This window comes from Condylostylus longicornis, unplaced genomic scaffold, assembly GCF_029603195.1.
Source record: "Condylostylus longicornis isolate FDR11 unplaced genomic scaffold, ASM2960319v2 ptg000004l, whole genome shotgun sequence".
Classification (NCBI taxonomy): Eukaryota; Metazoa; Arthropoda; class Insecta; order Diptera; family Dolichopodidae; genus Condylostylus; species Condylostylus longicornis.
This window is the reverse complement of record NW_026577973.1, coordinates 1,165,941-1,185,900: the sequence shown is the minus strand read 5'-3', so window position 1 is coordinate 1,185,900 and position 19,960 is coordinate 1,165,941. Positions and strand designations below refer to the sequence as shown.

At 25.7% G+C, this 19,960-nt stretch overlaps 1 protein-coding gene across 1 annotated transcript in view; it reads right to left on the bottom strand.

Moving 5' to 3' along the window:
• Nucleotides 1–2,498: 2,498 nt before the first annotated feature.
• LOC129612382 (skin secretory protein xP2-like) overlaps nucleotides 2,499–19,960 on the bottom strand; it is a 31,285-nt gene continuing 13,823 nt past the window's right edge. The window contains exon 2 of the mRNA XM_055525944.1: nucleotides 2,499–3,140. Coding sequence (XP_055381919.1) covers nucleotides 2,499–3,140 — 642 coding nt within the window. The remainder of the gene's footprint in view (nucleotides 3,141–19,960) is intronic.

Genomic DNA, 19,960 nt, shown 5'->3' with positions numbered 1-19,960 from the left:
TATGTACTTATGTGTATATATAAATCTATTAGGTACTTATAATAAAAAATCTTAATGAAAAAACTTATGTATTTGAAAAAGTCCTTTCATTTATTGAAATGTAAAAATTATAAATAAATGAAAAAAATTCATTTGTCCTTAAATGTCCTTAAAACTCAAAATCAACGTCATGAACATGTCATTTCTCTTATAACTACTTATATAATGTCCTTCTGTCACTAAACAAAAATTTTTCATTTAATATTTTACACACAATAGAAGTAAATTCTCCTTTAGCTCATAATAACATCTTGAGTATAGATTATGACATTCACATTTTATGTCCTTTGTAGTTGCATCTTTTTATTTTTAAACAGTAATTTTTTTTTTCAAGAAGTTTCTTGGTAATAGCAAGAGTCTATAATAAAATTATTTTCTTGAATTTTTTTGAAAAGCGACTACAGTAATACTGGATAATAATATATTTCAACAACAAATTTTTAGTATGTTTAGTTATAGTTTTCATTATTATTAAATGGTAGTTTAAATTCGATATTTTAATTTGGTTTGAAAATTTTATATACTTAAAGAAACTCTTTTAAATTCTAAAATTTGAAAAAGAATTCTTTCATCATTATCATTGATTTGAAATTGTCTTCCTTGCAACTATATTCTCTTGTTAAAATACTTATGCAGATTTTATAAAATTGCAATTAGTGGCATAGAAACAATTTTTTCGTGATTTAAAAGAAGTAATTATTAAAGCCGAAAAATACTGAATTACATTCGATTTAGATTAAGGTTTGCATATAAAATATAACATAATTATCTTTACAAGTTTAAGGGTCACATTTTTATGAAGTAAGGGGCTTCACATCTTGTTGTATATGCGTTCACAAGAAATTTATTTATTTATTCATTACCGACTGTATAGCGTTAGAGGTTGTGTTATGGCATCAAATTTTAGAAGTCGAGTTTTTGGTAGGAACGCACTTCTCCATGGTAGAAAAGCGTAAATGAACCATTTTTAAAGAGATGTCGCTGTATGTGTTTGTGCACGTATTTATTTCAAGTTCTGCTGAACAGACTTTGATGGAATATTATATGTAAATTTATTTTGGCTATGCCATGGATTAATTAACTTTTGGGATATATCAGATTTTTGGAACTGGACCTTCTTATGGGCTGATTTTACATATTATTATTAAATTCGGAGTATTAAAATAATGAGCGCAACAAATAAATTTTTTGGAAAAATCGGGTATCGAAAACTGAAATAGGGGCTCTTTTCACATTTTTTACCATATCTGTTTGCTGCCGGATGTAATTGGTTTTCTGGGTATGTTAACGAAAACCTTACAAGCATTATTAAAATTGAAAAGAAATTTTTAAAAAGAATTTTCGTAATCTTCTTTAACATTTTCGTTAAACTAGACCATACACATTGTGGTCGGTTATGTGCTGATCACATCAAATTTTGCTATATAAATTACATTCAGAAAGAAGATGTTTAAAGAAAGATAAATATAATTTTGCTTTTTGAAAATTGCATTTCTGAAACTTTTAGCTTTATGGTTTGTAACGGTTGATTTGAGTTTTGGAAAGCATGTTTTGAGTTGATTGGTCCAATTTTTTAGATATAGGGAAATAATTGAGATGCATTTGCAAGTGAAGTTATGCTTTCTGTCTCTACGCGTTTAGAATTTTTATAACTGGAAGCATAATAAAGTGTTATAAGTTTAATGTGAGCTATTAAAGAATCAGTTTGCCCATAGTCTAAAAAAAATTTAATAAAATTGTTATTATCTTTTGATTTTGTTCGAAAAAGTTTTGAATTTTGAAAAGCTTTAAAATATCTAATTAATAATTTTTTAGTGATCAATTTTAATTTTCAACAAAAAGTTTTGGTTATTGGTCAAAACAATGGTAAGATGTAGTTATTGTATAAAAGCAACAGTACTCGAAAGAAAAACATTTTTATTAGAGAAATGTCAAAAGTTTTATTTATTATCACGCAGCATTAGAATAATTATAGCAAAAGTTACTCGTGTATGATCCTGGTAATTCTATAATTAATGTGCGATAAAGTATACTATATAAAATTCACATAAGCCCATAAGAAAAATCAAATGGAATCGTGTTATCGTATTATTGAAATTCTTGCTTCAAGAAATTTGTCTTATAAGAACAACACTAAAATGAAAATTCACTATAAAATTTTATGTACATATTACCGGTGTTATGTACATTAGGTGTGATTCACAAGTTTCTTACCAAATGTTACGTTAAACATATGCGCGTATAATCTATTATTCCTAACTAAAAATAATACATTTTTTTACGATATCTACACAATATTTATTTTATATACATAAAATTTTTGGCACATTGGAATTATTTTTTTTTTTTATATTTTTGCAGTAATTAGCGTTTAAATTCTATAATAAATTTGATGTTTCCAAATAAAAAGAACTTATTATTTGTCATTCCGATAATGGAAGGGTTTGGACTAATTTAATCTAATATCTGTATCTATATCTATAACGTTTAATAGCTCTATAACGGTAACCGTCATCGGCTAACTCATGAGCTGGTGCTGGTTCTGGGGCAGGTGCGGGAGCTGGGGCTGGTGCAGGTGCTGATGCATGTGCGATTGCTGGGGCTGGTGCAGGTGCTGGTGCTGGTGCTGGAGCAGGTGCTGGTGCAGGAGCTGGAGCAGGTGCTGATTGAGGTGGCAAGTATTCTTGTTGTGGGGCTGGTGCAGGTGCTGGCGCTGGTGCTGGAGCTGGTGCTGGAGCTGGTGCTGGTGCCGGAGCATGATGAGCAGCAGGGGCATGAGCGTGATGTGCTGGAGCGGGGGCTGGTGCATGATGTGGAGCTGGAGCATGATGTGCAGCAGGGGCATGAGCGTGATGTGATGGGGCAGGGGCTGGTGCATGATGTGGAGCCGGAGCGGGAGCAGGGGCTGGAGCTGGAGCTGGAGCGGGAGCAGGAGCTGGTTTTGATGGTGGCAAATATTCTGGAGCTGGAGCTGGAGGTGGGGCTGGTGGTGGAGCTGCAGCTACTTCATGACGAGCTGGTGGTTCATAATTATATCCACTTAAATGTGAAACATCAGCGGATGCTACGGCCAAGCAAGCTAAAGCACACAACAAAAATTTCTACACAAACGAAATGAAAACAATTACACCATTTTTTTATTGAAAAATATTAATAAAGATTTAATTTTATTAGAAAAAAGGGTATGTATGTACCATGTTGTAAAGTTAAAGAGTTTTATTCTTTCTTAATGAAATTGAAAAATTGAATTGATACCAAATGTTAAAGTTACAAGAATATTTATACTAAAACTTTCAAAAATAAATATTTGAGGTAATACGCAAAAATTAATAGAATATTAACTAAGCGGTGGGTTAATTCATTAACTGCGAAAATGAACTAGTACCTATTAAAAAGAAGAAGAAAAAAAGAAACGACACAAAACTAAGCGACCTTATCGAATTAAATTATTAAAACAAAAAAAAAAATTGATAAAACTAAAGAAATAGAATTAATTTAAAAATATTAAACAATTTGAATAAATTTTTTAATTTGTAAATTAAATACAAGTATATAATATTGAAACAAATTGCTACCTCTAGATCTTTGTAATATTTGCTCAGATAAATTATACAAACGTACATACATACATATAAACATAAGTTAATTATGGTAGCCTAAAAGGTAATAATTATCGCTTAGTAAAAAATAAAACGCGCATCATAATAATTTTTTAGTTTTTATTGATTTACCTTAACGTTTTAACGTTTTAATTAACGATGTTATAATTAATTATTCAAAAGAATAACATTTTATAATGCTGGTGGGCAACATATATTATAGTTAGTTTAATACAATATATATACATATACTTACAAAGAGTTTATCTTAATCTTGATACTATCACATCATATGTTTGCATTTATCATGCATCTTTTAAATTTTGAATTTTGTAAGGTAGATACACAATCCGAGACTCTCTTATAACAATTAAAATATTAATTCACATAAACAACTACTTTGAAAGAAATTTCAAGAAAATAGACATAAAAAGCACTTTCAATGCACACAAAAGTCATAAATACCCAATGGTGTCTGTAAAATTTTAATTGATTTTATACTAGTCTATTATAAGGAAATTAATTAAATCTACACAAGTGATTTCGTTTAGTCATTTAATATAGTGAATACATTTTAAATGTAATTAAGTCATTTGGTTTTAGATATATTTTTTATTTTTATTGCACATTTTATATAAGCATAATTGTATAAAATTCATTTAGTTGACTACATTCAAGCTCCAGTTGAAATAATTTAAAATAATTTTTATTATATCTATTATCTTTAATTAACATAAAACGTCTCTTGATCAAATTGTTCGAATTTTTTCACATTGTTTGTGTTTACAACGACATTGAACTTCAAAGAGTTTTATTGAACCCAAAGTATGTATGAGATGACATTAAGGAAAACCTCATTTGTTTTATACTTTATAGGTTAGGTTAACTTAGGTTATGGTTTCAAAGTTGTGTATGAAACTTAAAGTTTTACAAAAAATAAAAAAATCATGTAGACGTAAAAAAAATTCATTAAGTCAAATTTAATCTATAATTAGAAAACAAGTTTTTAATTTTTACAACCAAATATGTAAATTATTTATTATGTTAATAATAAAGTTTAAACTAAATTTTGATGAGTTTATTAGATTTTTATAATTTTATGTAAATTAGTTAATGATTTTGGAAGCATTATAATAATTACTGGTTAGTGTTCATTAAACTAAAAGATCTATATAATTACATCTAAAACGTAAATATGTCATGATTTGGAATGTAATATTTATAATACTTTAAACCTTAGAAGGTTTGCGGTTACCTAAAATATTTTTATTGTTATTAATAACAGTGTCACAAATTTAACAAATAACCTTATTAGAATAAAATGCACGCACCCCATATCATAATTTACCTACAAAAATTCTTTACATAAATAACAAATATTAAAAGCTGTACAATGTCACAATTATAACATTATTAAAATGAAAGAAATTTGAGCAATATTAATCGTTTTTAAAATATTGGATTTTAATTTTATGTATTTAAATAATGGACAATTTATTATAAATAGATTTTAAAGGTGAAAGACACATTATAATTAACCAAATTATTTATTATCAATTGAGAGCACACTGAATTAATTTTTACTTAGTACGTATGTATATGTGTTTATACATCATTGTCATTGAATTTACATAATTATTTCATATTTCTAAAAATATTTTTTACATTAGTCACTATAAATCGAATGATATTTGGATAAAACATTGAATTAAGTTTCTGAAGTACGTGGAATTTAAAAAAATAAACTTAAACAAAATTGTCTGAAAAAAAGCATAAGCCCAGGCGCTTTGTGCTTTGATTTCAGTTTGACTGTGAGTTTGACTATAACAACTACTTTACAGTAAAATTAATAAAATTAATAAATAGAATTAAACAAGTATTGAATTAATTTTTGGTTTTTAGAAAGAAGATCTTTTCTGCTGAAATTTTAATTAGCTTTAATTTAATAATATTACAGTAAATATTTCTAATGTACGGTCACTGACATTACAATCAACTGTAATTCTCATAATAGTTTTCTCAAATTTACGATATTTTTCATTTAAAAACAATAAAATTTGTATTCAATTTACTTATACCGCAATATTTTTATAATAAATATACTTTGAATAAACCAGTTTAAATACTAGTATGTAATATGAAAAATTAATTAAATTTTTAGGAAATGAATTTAAATATTTTAGAACTGTGATTAAGAACTTATGAATATTTATAATTTGGAATATAAAAATGAAAATGAATATTATAGCCTACAGCATATTTATGAAATCATAAAGTAGTTTGGGAGTTATGAAATATTATTGGAAATTATAACTAGAAATAATAATTTGCATTCATGTTTTACGTTTAGTTTTTGTAAAATTTTTAAAATTTTTAATTCATTCATTTATTTATTTGCGTTTAGTTAAGAATATTTGATTTTGTATAATATGTATTTATTTATGTAAATAGTATTATAAAGATAAATATATGAATCAATATGTGAGTATTACTAGATTTGTACTTTAAGATTAAATTATCAATAAAATGAGATCGCGGAAATAATAGTGTGCGCTTTAGTTATTAATCTTGATTTTGATAAAAGGAAAATTTTGTTCAGAATTAAATTAAATTTTAGAATAAGATTTATTGACTAATATAATATATGTATGTGCATATAAATATAGCTCAGCTTGCAGAATCTATTAATTGTTTCCGAATATATAGCCGGACAATTGACGAAAAGTAAAAAGAAAACGTGGTCAATCAAAAAATCCAAAGCATTAAAATTCCACTTTTATCTTTAGTTTTAAAACTCAAATCGTTTCCGAACCTATCGCCTTTTGGACTTATTAAACTTTATTTGTCAAATATTTAGAGCTTCAAAATCAACAGTGTAGACTATCGCAATTCATAATAAATTTAATATTTCAAATTTATGTCGACGTAAAGCTTGAATTGTATATCTGATAGACATTTTGGTTTTCACCAAAGCTTGATAAAGCTTGTGGTGTCCAAGAAAATTCATATTTTTAAATTTATAAGGGATAACGAGCTTTCTTTTTTGAGAAAAATTACTTGAAAAATTAGTCAAAAATTGGTTAGATATTTATAACGGTTAATTTTAAAAATCAATTTTATAAGCAGATTTTTTCTTTGCTTATGAATTTTTTAAATAGAAGAAACAATTCAGGACTTTTGTGCATTTACAGAATTGATTGAAATCGGTTGTAAAACAGTAGGTTATTTCCACTATTTAGTTTAGGAAAATCCCAGTTACCCATTTAAGACGAATGCAAAATAAATTCATTGTGGAAAAATAACCAATTTGTGGAAGAAATTTCAAGTTTTAGTTTTGAACTTGGATCGATAAGCAGCCTGAGCAAAATTATTACTGTTTAGAATCCGTAGTTATCCATAATTTTTTTGATAGTTTCTTAAAAATTATTTTATCTCGTTAAATGGATTGAGCCATTCGATAACAATTGTTTGCTATTTTTGACTATTTGCAAGATTATTAGGTCTTAAATATGGTTTCGGAAAACCTTTGTATTAAAAAATTGTAAATTTTTAATTTTAATTATTTTAAAAATATTTTAAGTTTTTTAAAAACTTATTTTTAATTATTTTAAAAATAAGTTTTTAGTTTCAAACCGTTTTTTTTAAACTATGCTAAGTACTCGCACATAAAACTTTTTAGGAAGTGATTAATAATGTTTACCATCAGTATTTATGTCAAAATATGCCAATATCTTTAATTTTAATAAAAAACTTAAAAAATTTGAATATTTTTTTTTCAAAAATTAATAATTTTAATAATATGATAAATAAAATCATATAAAATTACTACCAAAACTAGTTTTAATTTTTATGGTATTCTACAAGTATAGCAGAGAAAATACCATAAAAATTTTAATAAAATTTTAAATCAAACTTTAATTTCAAGCAATTTGCTTCCGAAACTCATTATGAGTTTTGAAAAATTATCAAATACGATCTGTTGAATTTGCGAATGCAAATTATATTTACAGTTTATGCCAATATAAGTTTGACAAAACTTATTAGATATAAAAATATGACAACTGTTTCCTAATACATATAAAATTTTTTACTGTGGGTATAGTTTAAATAAGATTTTAAAATCAATGTACAAAAAAGGAAATGCATAATTTTCTTTATATTTATGAAGCAAACGTTAGTTATTATGAATAAAGTTAGGTCAAACAAATGGTTTGCAATATAGCACTCTTCCTTTCAACTATTGAACAATCTAATGAAGCTTCTGTAAACAATCTACCTATGTATGTACTACATAAATAATTTAAACTATTCATGTGCAAAAAATTTCAAAAATTGCATACATTTAGGATGAGTAATATATGCAATCTTTGAAATAAAACAAAAAAATTGAAAAAGCCGTTATCATGTTACAGTTAGCTTTTCGCATTTAAAGAAATTCAGAAAAGCGTGCAGTTTCGGAATCACAGGTGCCAAAAATTCAAAGGACGATAGCTTGGGAGGTTGTGGAGGTGGAAAAAAATTTTGATATAACAAAATAAACTATTTATTACTGTCTAAAAGATGTTAAACTTTATACTCTTACAATCTGCGGTCTAAAAGAAAAACGATATCCAAAAATTTGGAAAACCATATTTTATATAACGGTAATATAACATATTTTATTTCAAACAGGCTTATGTTATGGTTTCGCTGCAATAAATAATGGAAAAATTAACTTTATGGAGCCGTAACTTTTAAATAGAGTGGACATAAGAAAAAATTCTATTCTAGATTTTTTTTTTTGGGAAAATTAATGAAATTAAATATGTTTGACAAATAAATTTTTATAAAATGCAAAATTTCAATAAGATTATTTCAATTTTTTTGAAAATAGCTTTTCTCTTCATTTCATTTTTTGGACTTTCCTCGTTGATAAAAAATTCAAATATTGTAAAATATATCAATGCTTCATACTAAGTTGAGTTAGACTGGTTTAACTTACTGCCAAAGATTTTAAATGATTTTAGATATAAGAAGTTTTCGATTAAAATTGAAAAATCAATTTTATATAAAATTTATGATTTGAAAATTTCGATTCTATCTGACATTTATTCTCCACAATAGTATTCATAATTTTTTATTAAATTCAAAAAACATAATTTTTTGATATTCTCAATTAAATTTATAACTACATATTCATGTCAGATATATTTTGCCAATGAAGATATTAAACAATATACAAAACGTACCTCAGCTCTGCACGTCCAATGAAATTAAAACTATTTTAAAATGAAGTTTTGGTTAAAAGAAATTTACTTAATTGAATATTTAAATGCAACTTTTGTTCTTAAATTATAAAAAAATGTTTTATTAATTTCTTAATCAAATAAAAATATCAAATTGAAGATGCTCTTGTGTTCTTTATTTGTATTTTTAATAAATACTCATTGCTGTAGGTATCTAGTTGTAGTATACTTAAAACACTTTTATACAAACCAAATTTTTATAAGATGCAATACCCAAATAACTGGTATTTATTTGAAAACTTATTTTTCTTAATAAATCTTAGTACAATTTTACCATTTACTTTATTTCTCCAACAAACAATTTTCTTAAAATTATAAATATTTTATACATGTATGTTTACGTGTATAGAGCAAAAATTACAGTATTTAAAATTTGAAAATAAAAGTTTCACACACATATATCCGTACCATGAAAACGATTATTTTTAAGGAAGAAAAATGTAATAGTTCTAACGAAAATAAATGTGAGTTCTTAAAATTAATTAAATAAATTAATTGAAAGTAAAGTAACTATTTATATTTATATAAAAGCAAATTACAGTTAAAATAATGAAATTACATAGAATTTTTTCATAAGCACGTTTTAGATATCCTTTAATAAAATCAATTAAATCACTTTACCATATTATTATATAAATGAAAAAATTCTTCAAATAGAAAATAAAGTTGAAATCGTGACTTTGATTCTATATTGAAAAATTAAAAAAAAATGGTTTCCTTTTAGTATAAAACATAGTAAACTTTTAGGTTTTTGTTAAAGTGTTATTGAATTTTATTTCATTTGAAAATTAATCAGTCAAGTTTTATCTTGAGCCAAATTGAAAAACGATTAAAGCTGATCTCTTAATGGTTAAAGAATTGAAAATAATTTACACAAATTCATTAATTTTAAAATATAATAATGCAGTTTTTTAGAAAAGAGTCTTTTGTTACACAAATTTTTCTACAAGCCGTATATCAAAAAATTCAAAACAATCTTAAAAGAAAACCTACATCAATTCAACTGCTTTTTAACACCAAAACAGTTTTGATCTTACTGCAATTGAAATACATTCAATTTTAAATGAAAAAAATATAAGTAGAACGTGTTACAGACAATGCTCAAGATTTTTCAATAATTTAAAGTGTCGCAGGATCGGTTTTAGGAAAAATTTACGATAAAGTCCGCGTGCACATTCGCTGATTTTTTATGAAAGGCTTTAAATGAAAAATGATCTTTAGCACTTTACTTCATCTGCTCAAAATGTCATTAATTTATGCGTTATATGTTGCGGCTAAGTTTAATACAAGATTTTCTTTAAACTCTTTTCAATAAACGTTCATAAAAATTTATTATTAAAAATCAAGTTTGGCTTAAAAGTGCTCAAATTGAGGGCATGCAAAAATCAATAGTGTATTAGCAAGTGTGCCTACGAGTATTATTTGTTAATATAAAAAAACCCATTCTGTATAAAAGTTTGGTGAGGAGCAAAAAGCATTTTCAATTAGAAAAGTTTTTCTATACTTATAATATCCTTGACCTTTTTATAACATTATTTCCTATTATTGTTTCTGGTTCTGTGTCTTTTGTGCAATAAGTCAATAAAATCAACATCCTTTGAACATTGTAATGTAAGTAGTCGTATTTATTTCAAGAAGAATAGGTATATGCGTTGATAAATTTGTTAATAATAAAGTTCTAAAGAGAAAGGAAGATCACAGAAGCCTTGATAATTATTTTTTATTTTTTCTTATTATTTGATGTTATAAGGAAAAAAGTTTTATTTGTTAAAGGGTGTAGTTTTTCACGATTTTCATTTAATTTTTGCTTTTGGTCTTTTTTTTTTTGACATGAAAATTCTACCAGAGTTACATTGTTATAAAAAAAGTTTAACTCAATTAGTTTTAGAAAGTTGAAAGAAGAGCCTTTTCAGGCTTATAATTTTTCTTTAGAGGGAAAAGTTTATTTTTCCGCTTTTATATTTTTACTATATTTTCACATAATGCAATTGTTACAATCGTTATAAAACTTTATGTTCCACTAATATGATTAATTTTATACTTTGTTCTACTATTCTTTTACAAATAACGTTATACATTTGCTTACTTATAATAATAAGTAAGGTATGCACTATACTATAATACACGATAGCAATTGAATAATTACTTATGTATAGGGGCGCTTACATTTATTTAGTACTTGTTTCTTTTGAAATTTGTGCTCTATGAACATATTTTTAAATTGGATATAGGGATGAATAAAGAAAAATAATAGCTGATGATTTTAAAAATTGAAGAAAACCAAAAATAATTCTGTATAGTAATTGAATAACATTTAATTATTGAGCTAACTATTGTGCTATTTCCTGTTACCTAGATGTGTAATTTGATTTTATTTATTGTTAGGTAAGAGGTTGTCAAGCAATTTTAAGAGCATGTACGTAACATTTTAAATTTTCTGAATACTTAATGTAACATGGTTTTTTTATTCTTTTATTCCTACTTAGGGATAAAAGCTTAGGGGTGGTGCGCGATATTATGGATAACCATGAACACCAGTTTTTTACCTCATTGAGTTTTACTAGGTTAGTGATGCGTCTACTGTAGTTTTATATTAAAAATTTAAGGTTATTGATATTTACTATTTTGTTTTTCTGGTATATATAATATTGAATATAATTTTTATAGTGACCTGGCTGGGCTGTGAAACCGAGACCCTTCTGTTAAAGGACCAGTGTAATAACCACTGCATCATTGGTCAGGTATCTTACATGGTTACTGACTTTTAATTCTTTACTTGTACAAATCTCAAGTGTACTTTTAGAATGGTTTTAACATTTTTAAATCTGTTCGTTAGAAAAAAAGGAATAGCTAATAATAAATTCAGTGTTAATTGAAATTGAATATTAATGACAACAATTTAATCAGGAGAGTAGTTCTTTTTTTCCATGTTTATTTTTTTTTTAATTAATTGTCTGTCGAATTTAACTCTTTGTTTCACGTACATATGTAAGTATATAAATATTCTATTTCCAACCAACTAATTTTTTTACCAACTTTACCAACTCATTATAGTTTTTTTATTGTTGTATTAATTTTAGCAACAACTCAATTAAATTTCATAAATTAAAATAGTGGCTAGAGGTGTAATATTCGCATTAAAATATTATTATGGAATGGTTTAAATTTCAATTTAATTATTATTGACATTAAATATTTGCTAAGTTTTGTATTTTTAAAACAAAATTTCATATTATGCACATTTTACATTCGAATATTTTTTTTGTTTCGTTAATAATATAATTATTTGCATTTGATTTGTAAAATTGACATTTTGACATCCTGATAAAATTATGGCAATCATAATTATTATTTTAAAATTAATATCATTATTATATATCGTCGATTAAATGCAATTTTGACCCATATGACATATTTTTTGAATCGAGAAAATCCCGCCTGAAGTTTAGCAATCTTATATTTAAAAATTACGTGGTGAGATTTTTTAAGTTTTTGCCATTACAGTTTCGATTCCCTTTGTATAATATTGTATTTGTAAATTTAATTTTAATAGATATAGATCAAAGCAGCACAAACATATTCCTCATACACTTGTATCATAAAAATAGTTATAATGCGAAAACAAAAATTTTAAACTAAAAAGATAAGTATATAAAACTGTTTTAAAAATGTAGGTGGATCAAAATAACTCGTAGATCTATAAAGTTAAGCGAAAGAGTTAAAAATTAATTGCCTATTCTGAAAGATCTTCCTCCTGTGGAAGTGTTCTTAAGTCAAAAATCATGAAAGTGGAGTATAAATCATAATTGCACCCAGGTGACGATATTTTAAAATGCAATAATAAAATAAAAATTATGTGTTTACCTGTAGCTGAACAGTTATAAATTCAATGTGCATTTAGAGTTCCTCTAAGGGTTAAAGGGAAGTGTTGGGAATAAAATCATTAAAACCAGGAAATAAAAATATAAAAATAGCTCAACCATTGGAGATAAGTTTATAATATGTTGTATTAGATTTAAAGTTCAGGTCAGGAGGTATTTAAGTCAAATAGAAAAACATAGCATCGATTCACAATTTAAATAATAAGATTTTTAGAAAAATTGTTATACTTTTTTTTTAATTCTAGCATAACGATAAAAATAATGGTAATAATACAATATTATATGGGGCATTTGGAAGACGATTTTCATTTGAACTTTAAGTATATTTAAACGTTTGATTAATATGTGTTTTTGTGTAATTGCAAATTGTAATACATACTTAAAAGTTCTTCTCTTTTAGAGGGTCCCTTTGTCCTGGATTTTAAAAGCTCCAAAATAAGGCTCGAAAAGCTGTATATTCTTTAAAAAAATCTTACGTTATGCAATTTATGATACAAACTTATTGTGTCCGCGTTTGATGTTTTAAATTTCACAGGTTTTAGTATACAAAATGTTGTTTCTTAATATTCATACCAGAAATATGTTCATATATGCATTGAAAACTACATTGATCAGAAACTTGTTTCAACTCTAAATTAATAAAACGACCTGCTTGAAAATTTGCTTTTAAGCAGCTATCATTATTTTTCATTGAAAAATTATAAATCAATTTTTTATCATGTACATATACATACGTATACATTTTCCATACTCTATTTATAGAGAATTTTTTTGAAATGAACTTAATGTCCTTTTTATAAAATATGAATATTATTTTCATTCCTACACATTACAAAAATATCTGAAATAACATAAAAAACTTGAACATTATTCTTTTCAAAAATTTCCTACACATTTGTAGCTTCGCCTTTTCTTATTTACTAGGAAAGGAAAATTGTATATACACATGTTCCTACACTTTTTTTTTGTTTAAAATTATTTCAAATATTTTATTTTATTCACTTCATTTTTCTTCGAAAAAAATATCGTTTACAAAAAAAAACATACATTTACATAATAGTTTATAAAATTATGTTTTACGTATATTAAATATGGTCCCTTTTATGTTTTATACTTCTGTCTTTTGTACTTAAAATTGAAATCGATGGAAATATAACACCTTTCAATTAAATGATAAAAGGAAAAATTTCCTGTAAAAATAATGGTCTGTGAAAATAAATGTCAAAATAAATGTTATATCAAGGATGTAAAATATTAACTCTTATATGTTTAAGTGGGTGTACATAATATAGAGTGCTCTATAGTAGAGTAGGTTAGGTAGAGTGTTCTATAGCTGTAGAGATTTTAGGTATAAACTCAATATATTGCAATGCATTAAATATTTATTGTTCATAGTTTGCGCTATCATAACTGGAATTATAAAATTCACGGTAGAAAATTGTAGATATGCTACCTCTTAAGACAAGTGTTTTCAATACTGATAATTGATTTGATGTACAAACTTTAGTTATACTTATAAAAACCGCAAGTTTTCAACTTTTGAAACAAATGCAAAAGAAAAGAAAATGAGAGCTTTTGTCTCTGACAACAATTATAAAATTATTGTTAAGAATTTCACTTAACCTTTTCCTTTCTTTGTGTAAGAGGAAAATAATTTTTAAAAGAATATATTTTCTTATAAAATTTTTTTAGATGCGCCTTGCACATCTGGTATTGTCTGTCGCAGTGCACGTTAAATGTTTTAAATTTCAATATGAAGCGAATCAAATGCCTAAGCTTCTTCGATTTTGTAATTTAAATAATCGAAAATTAAATAAAACTTCAAAGTAGTGTTGCTCTTTACAATGCTCCGTTTATAAAAGTTATATATAACAAATAAAAAAAACATTTATAAGAAATTTCATATTTTTACCTTTATTAGTTTTTAAAATATTTAAAATAAACTCTTTGAGTTGTATAGCGTGGCAACTACTTGACTCCGTTGTTTGAATTGACCCATCCTTGAGAGAAAAGAAACAACTTGTGAAAGTTTGGTGATATTTGCTTTATTCGCTTTTGAGTTACTATGCGATCGGACGTACGGACATGTCTAAATCAACGCAGAATTTTACGCAGATCAAGAATATGTATACATGTGCATATCGCAGATGACTCCTTCAAGTAGTTACAAATTCAGCATCAAAGTTTATATAACCTTAACGAAGGTGTTGAGCGTAAAAATGTTGTTTTTCATTAGAGTTGCTCAGAAGTCGACATAGGTGTGCGTGCAGTCGACCCAACTGTGTAACATTTAAGTTTAACCCTTTTTATGCACAAATAGCTCCTCATATAAACACGCTATTAGATGTAAAAATTTATCTTTTAAAATTTGATTCTAGGAAAAACAGCAAAATTAAAATTAATTCCTCTAACCAACAACCATAATTTATTAAATTTGTTTCGAAACATAATCATAATTAAAACGTTGTAGTTAACGACTCTTAATCTTTTTAAAAATCTCTTTATAAAGTAATTTATTAACTTATTTTTTAATTTCACCTTTAATTTTTAAATGTGTATTTATTACAGGACTCACACATATAGACGGAAAAAAAATATTTTTATAAAAGTTTTTCTTTAAGTACTTTTTATTTTTTCAAAACAATTTGTGACTTTAAAAAGAGCAATTAAAAAAATATTTTGAAGAATAATTTAGAAACTAATGTTTCACTTTTAAAACATTCAAAAATTGTTAACATTGGATCCTTAAAAAAAAAAACAATATTTCTTGAGGAAAAAAGTAATTTAAGTTGGAGTCTTAAGTAAATTATGGAATCATACTTGTAATGTACAGGTAGGTATTTATTTCAGTTGAAATATTTTATAAGTTTAATAGTGGCCTAATCTTTAGGTACTATACTGGTAAAAAATTTACAAGGGGTTTGGAAAATAAAATCATTTAATTTTTTTTTCCTTTTTTGAATTGCAAAATGTTTAATAATGGAAAAACATAATATGTGAGATGGGTGAAACCAATAAAATATAAAAATATTTCAATTACTGTTCGTCTATGGTTCTGACATGATATTAATTAGCGACGTCTATTAAAATTCTGAAAAACAATAAATTAACTTGGATTGATGTGGAAAATGTTTTTTTTTTCCAAGCCATTTTAACCTTTATGATTTCGTAAATAAAAGTATAAATAATATTCTAAAATGAAAGCTAGTACCATTTGTATACCCTGCACCTTCGTGAAGGATATATTAGCTTTGGTAATGGAGTTTGTAACCATTTAAGGAAGTCGTCTCCGGTATGCAACGCCGACTGAAACGTTTTTACTTGTTTTTTATAATTTGTCGACAGAGATCAAAAATCATTATTTCAATGAATCCAAAGCTTGAATTGCAAATCTATCGGCTATAGGCATAACTTTTTATCATAATATAGTTTATTTATGATAAAAGTTACTTATACTTAATTCTTTTTTTTTCGATCATTGTAAATTTGAAAAATGGTATTAGAAAGGTCAAAATTATTTTAAACCACACATTTTGAAATTCAAAATTTATTTTTTTCTTTGTTAAGTGATTACGTAAAACGAATCATATAAATAGAAATCATTTACTTTTAAAAAATATTCAAAAAAAATTTTCATTAGAAAGAAAACGTATAATAAAATTAAATATAAAAATAAAAATAAAATTTCTAATTTTAGGACAAATAAAAAAAATCTGATGTGGTCAGCACATAACCGACCGCATTGTGTATTGTCTAGTTAAATGAAAATGTTACAGAATATTATAAAAATGTCTGTTAAATACTTCTTTCCAATTTTTAGGACATTAATAAGCTTTTATTTAACATCCCTAGAAGAATGTAAATTTGGCTCTTAGTAGGGTTTCGCTTTGTATTACCCGAATTCTCTGAAATTCTCGCCAGTTAGTTTCGGTAACAACCAGAACTCAAATATCAAATTTCAACAAATTCCGTCAATTCGTTCCGTAGATATGGTAAGAAATTAAAATCGGCCCTCAGATCAGTTTCCAACCCCTGATCTTTCCAAAAAAATTATTTATTCATTGCATTAATACGAAAAATTTAAATATTAAATTTCAATGAAACCGGTTGATTATTTTTCTTTATATACGCAAAAATGTATATTTGGCCTATAGTAAACGTGCAGTTGCTGATGCCTGATTTCTTCCAAAAGTTAGGAGGCTTCGCGGACGTTTGGGCGAAGCTTATATATTTATAATGATCAAAAATGTAAAACACGCCCGCTAAAAAGTGCAGTTCCCCAGGCCTGACATATACTAAAAGTTGATGAATCCGTGCCGTAGTCAAAATAAACTTACATATAAAATTTCATTAAAATCGGTTCAGTCGAACTTGAGATACACGCGTGCACACACAGACAGACAGACCGACAGGTTGCTAAAAACAGTTTATTTACACTTCCCTATCCTGGAGAAGTTCGTTCCCACCGAAAACATGTGCAAAATTTGATGCTATCACATGACCTATACCTATTGTATACATAATACGGTCGGAAAAAATCAATTAAATTTTATATTTTTTTTTGTGTGTCTTTTATAAATAATTAACCTGTAATGAGCCTATGAATTGTTATGGTACCCAGAACATGTTATTTTTAAAAATTTCAAAAGAAAATAATTATAAACGCTCTGATAAAACGTATATAAAGAGATCAGCAAGAAAACTACAATTTTTAATAATAATTTTGAGTCGTTCTCCTAAGCTGCTTACTCCTGAAGTTTAAGCTGTATGTGACAAAGTATAAGAAAACTCTACTTGAAACGCAATGAATTATGATATTCCCAAAACATTATTTTCATCGAGTGAGAAATAGAGATTTAAAAGGAAGGAAAAACTTTTGTCTCATAAATTGATAAAAATTTTTTATATAGTGAACATCTTGTAACGTATACGCATTAAGTTTAATATGTAATGAGAAGCACATTTGTATGCGATTTGTGGGAAAATGGAAGGGAAAAGCTTTATGCGTCGTTTTGACATGAGTTCAAGGGTCTTAAACCTTTGATTTTGACTATATATGTCAGTTCGGGAATTGAAATTTCTAGCTTTGGAAATGCACTGGATTTATCGAAATAATGTGGTTTCCTTGCTCATAAATGAAAGTAACTTTTTCAGAGGTAGATTTCAAAATTTCTTTGGGTTTGAAAATGTGGTTGTCTTGAGTTTTAAAATGTGGTTATCGCAATCTACGGCTTAATATTTGATTAAAATGAATTTTTCGAAATTTTACATAATTTTAAAAAATTACTCCATTTTTCAGTGAAATAACTAAACGATATTTCCGTTTTTTAATAGAAATGGATTTCCACGGTGAAAATGGTCTTTGAAAATGTAAGTCTTAAAATTTTTTTTAATTATAAAACCTACTTTGAGTGATTTCTTTTTAAATAACAAAGGCTGTATTTTATGTTATGTTCCTTATACTTTTAAAGTCTTAATCAATCAAGAGAAATAATTTAAGAACAACAACAAATTATTGTTTTATTATAGTACTCATCATTAAAATTGAGTGATTTCTGAATTGACACTTTTTAAATTACATTATACTGAATTATAGTGTAATTTAATAATTAATTAAGATTTCTAAAAGTCGAAAATCTTTCCCTGTTATTGTTATAATATATAATTACGTACACATTATATGTATATGTAAAAATAAGTTTAATATTTTCAGATCATCCTTGAATACTCACTAACAATGAAGATTATGCTTCCACTCTGACATGATTGCTTTAAATTCTCCATTATAGCTTATTGGCATCAAAACAAAAATTAAAAAGTTTATGTAAACATTTCCACTATCTTACACTTTGCATATTTTTATAATGAAAACAATTAAGAGCAAAAATTAAAACATCAATTATTACTAGTAAATTTACTAATAACTTATTTCTATGACTTTTTTAAGGAAAATGTTATATCCTCATTATAAATATAATATGTATATGTGTATAACGTACCCAATATTCTAAAAAAAAATGAACGTGATATAATGAAGTTAAATGAGATTAAAATTGTGTGTTCAAGGGATTAAATATGACAACAATGAAAAAAATAAAACACAGAAAATTTGGCTAAAATACTTTCACATATATTTTAATAAAGGAGAGTAGGTACCCAGAAGAGTAAAGCTTATTATAATTCTTTATTTTGATACCCTTCTGACAGTTGGATAGAGAAAAAATCAAAAATAAAACTTTCTATGGAATTATTTTGGGTTTACATTAGTGTAAAGGAGAAAAGTTTCTCTGCTCTTTTTTTAATTTTTTTGTGTTCCTGATTTAAATTTTCTACGATTTTGCTAGAAATTAGAAAAATTCCTATAATTTATTCAAAATTTATGTGATATGAATCAAAAGGTTGATGAATTTTATGTGCATCTAACCGGCATATTAAAGTCGTATCTAAAATATGTTTGAGAATTTTTGTAATTCTAAGTTTTAATGGTCGGTATAGTAATATGTACATATCCATACTTATATAAAAGTACTTATTTATAAAATGTTACTGTGTAAAATTAAATTCCGACATTAATGAAACAGTTTGAAAAAGTTTAAGTAAGAAAAATTTAAATATATCTAGTAAAAAAATTCTGTTTTGGGAGACGTAAACGGAGATTAAAACTACAATTTTGAAAAAATGAAATAATTTAAAGTGTTCTAAAATTGAGAAAAATTTAAGGGACTCTATAGGTATATTTACTTAGTAAAAATACTAACCATCTTTTTCCTATATTACAGAACAATTTTGGATTAAACCAATGACTTTCTTTAATGTGTAGCGGAAATAACACCGCGTTCGCTAAAAAAATTTCACTAAACTTTAACTTTAAAATTCTTTTTCTTAGTACTTAACAAATAGCGAGTTGTAATACAAATTTTTGTACAAAATGTTATTAGCTTATTATCCCCTTATAAAATTCCGGTTGACACTTTGCATTAACTTCTCAAACAAATTTCTAAATGAATGGTCTGCCGATATAATTATAAAACTATAAATGTCTAGTAAAACGTGCAGTGAGTTTATTTTCCTTTTTTTTATGCTGGACGCTGTTTGTCACATCTTGTATTATAATAAAAACACTTACTAACCCAAAATGTACAAAATGCTTATATTT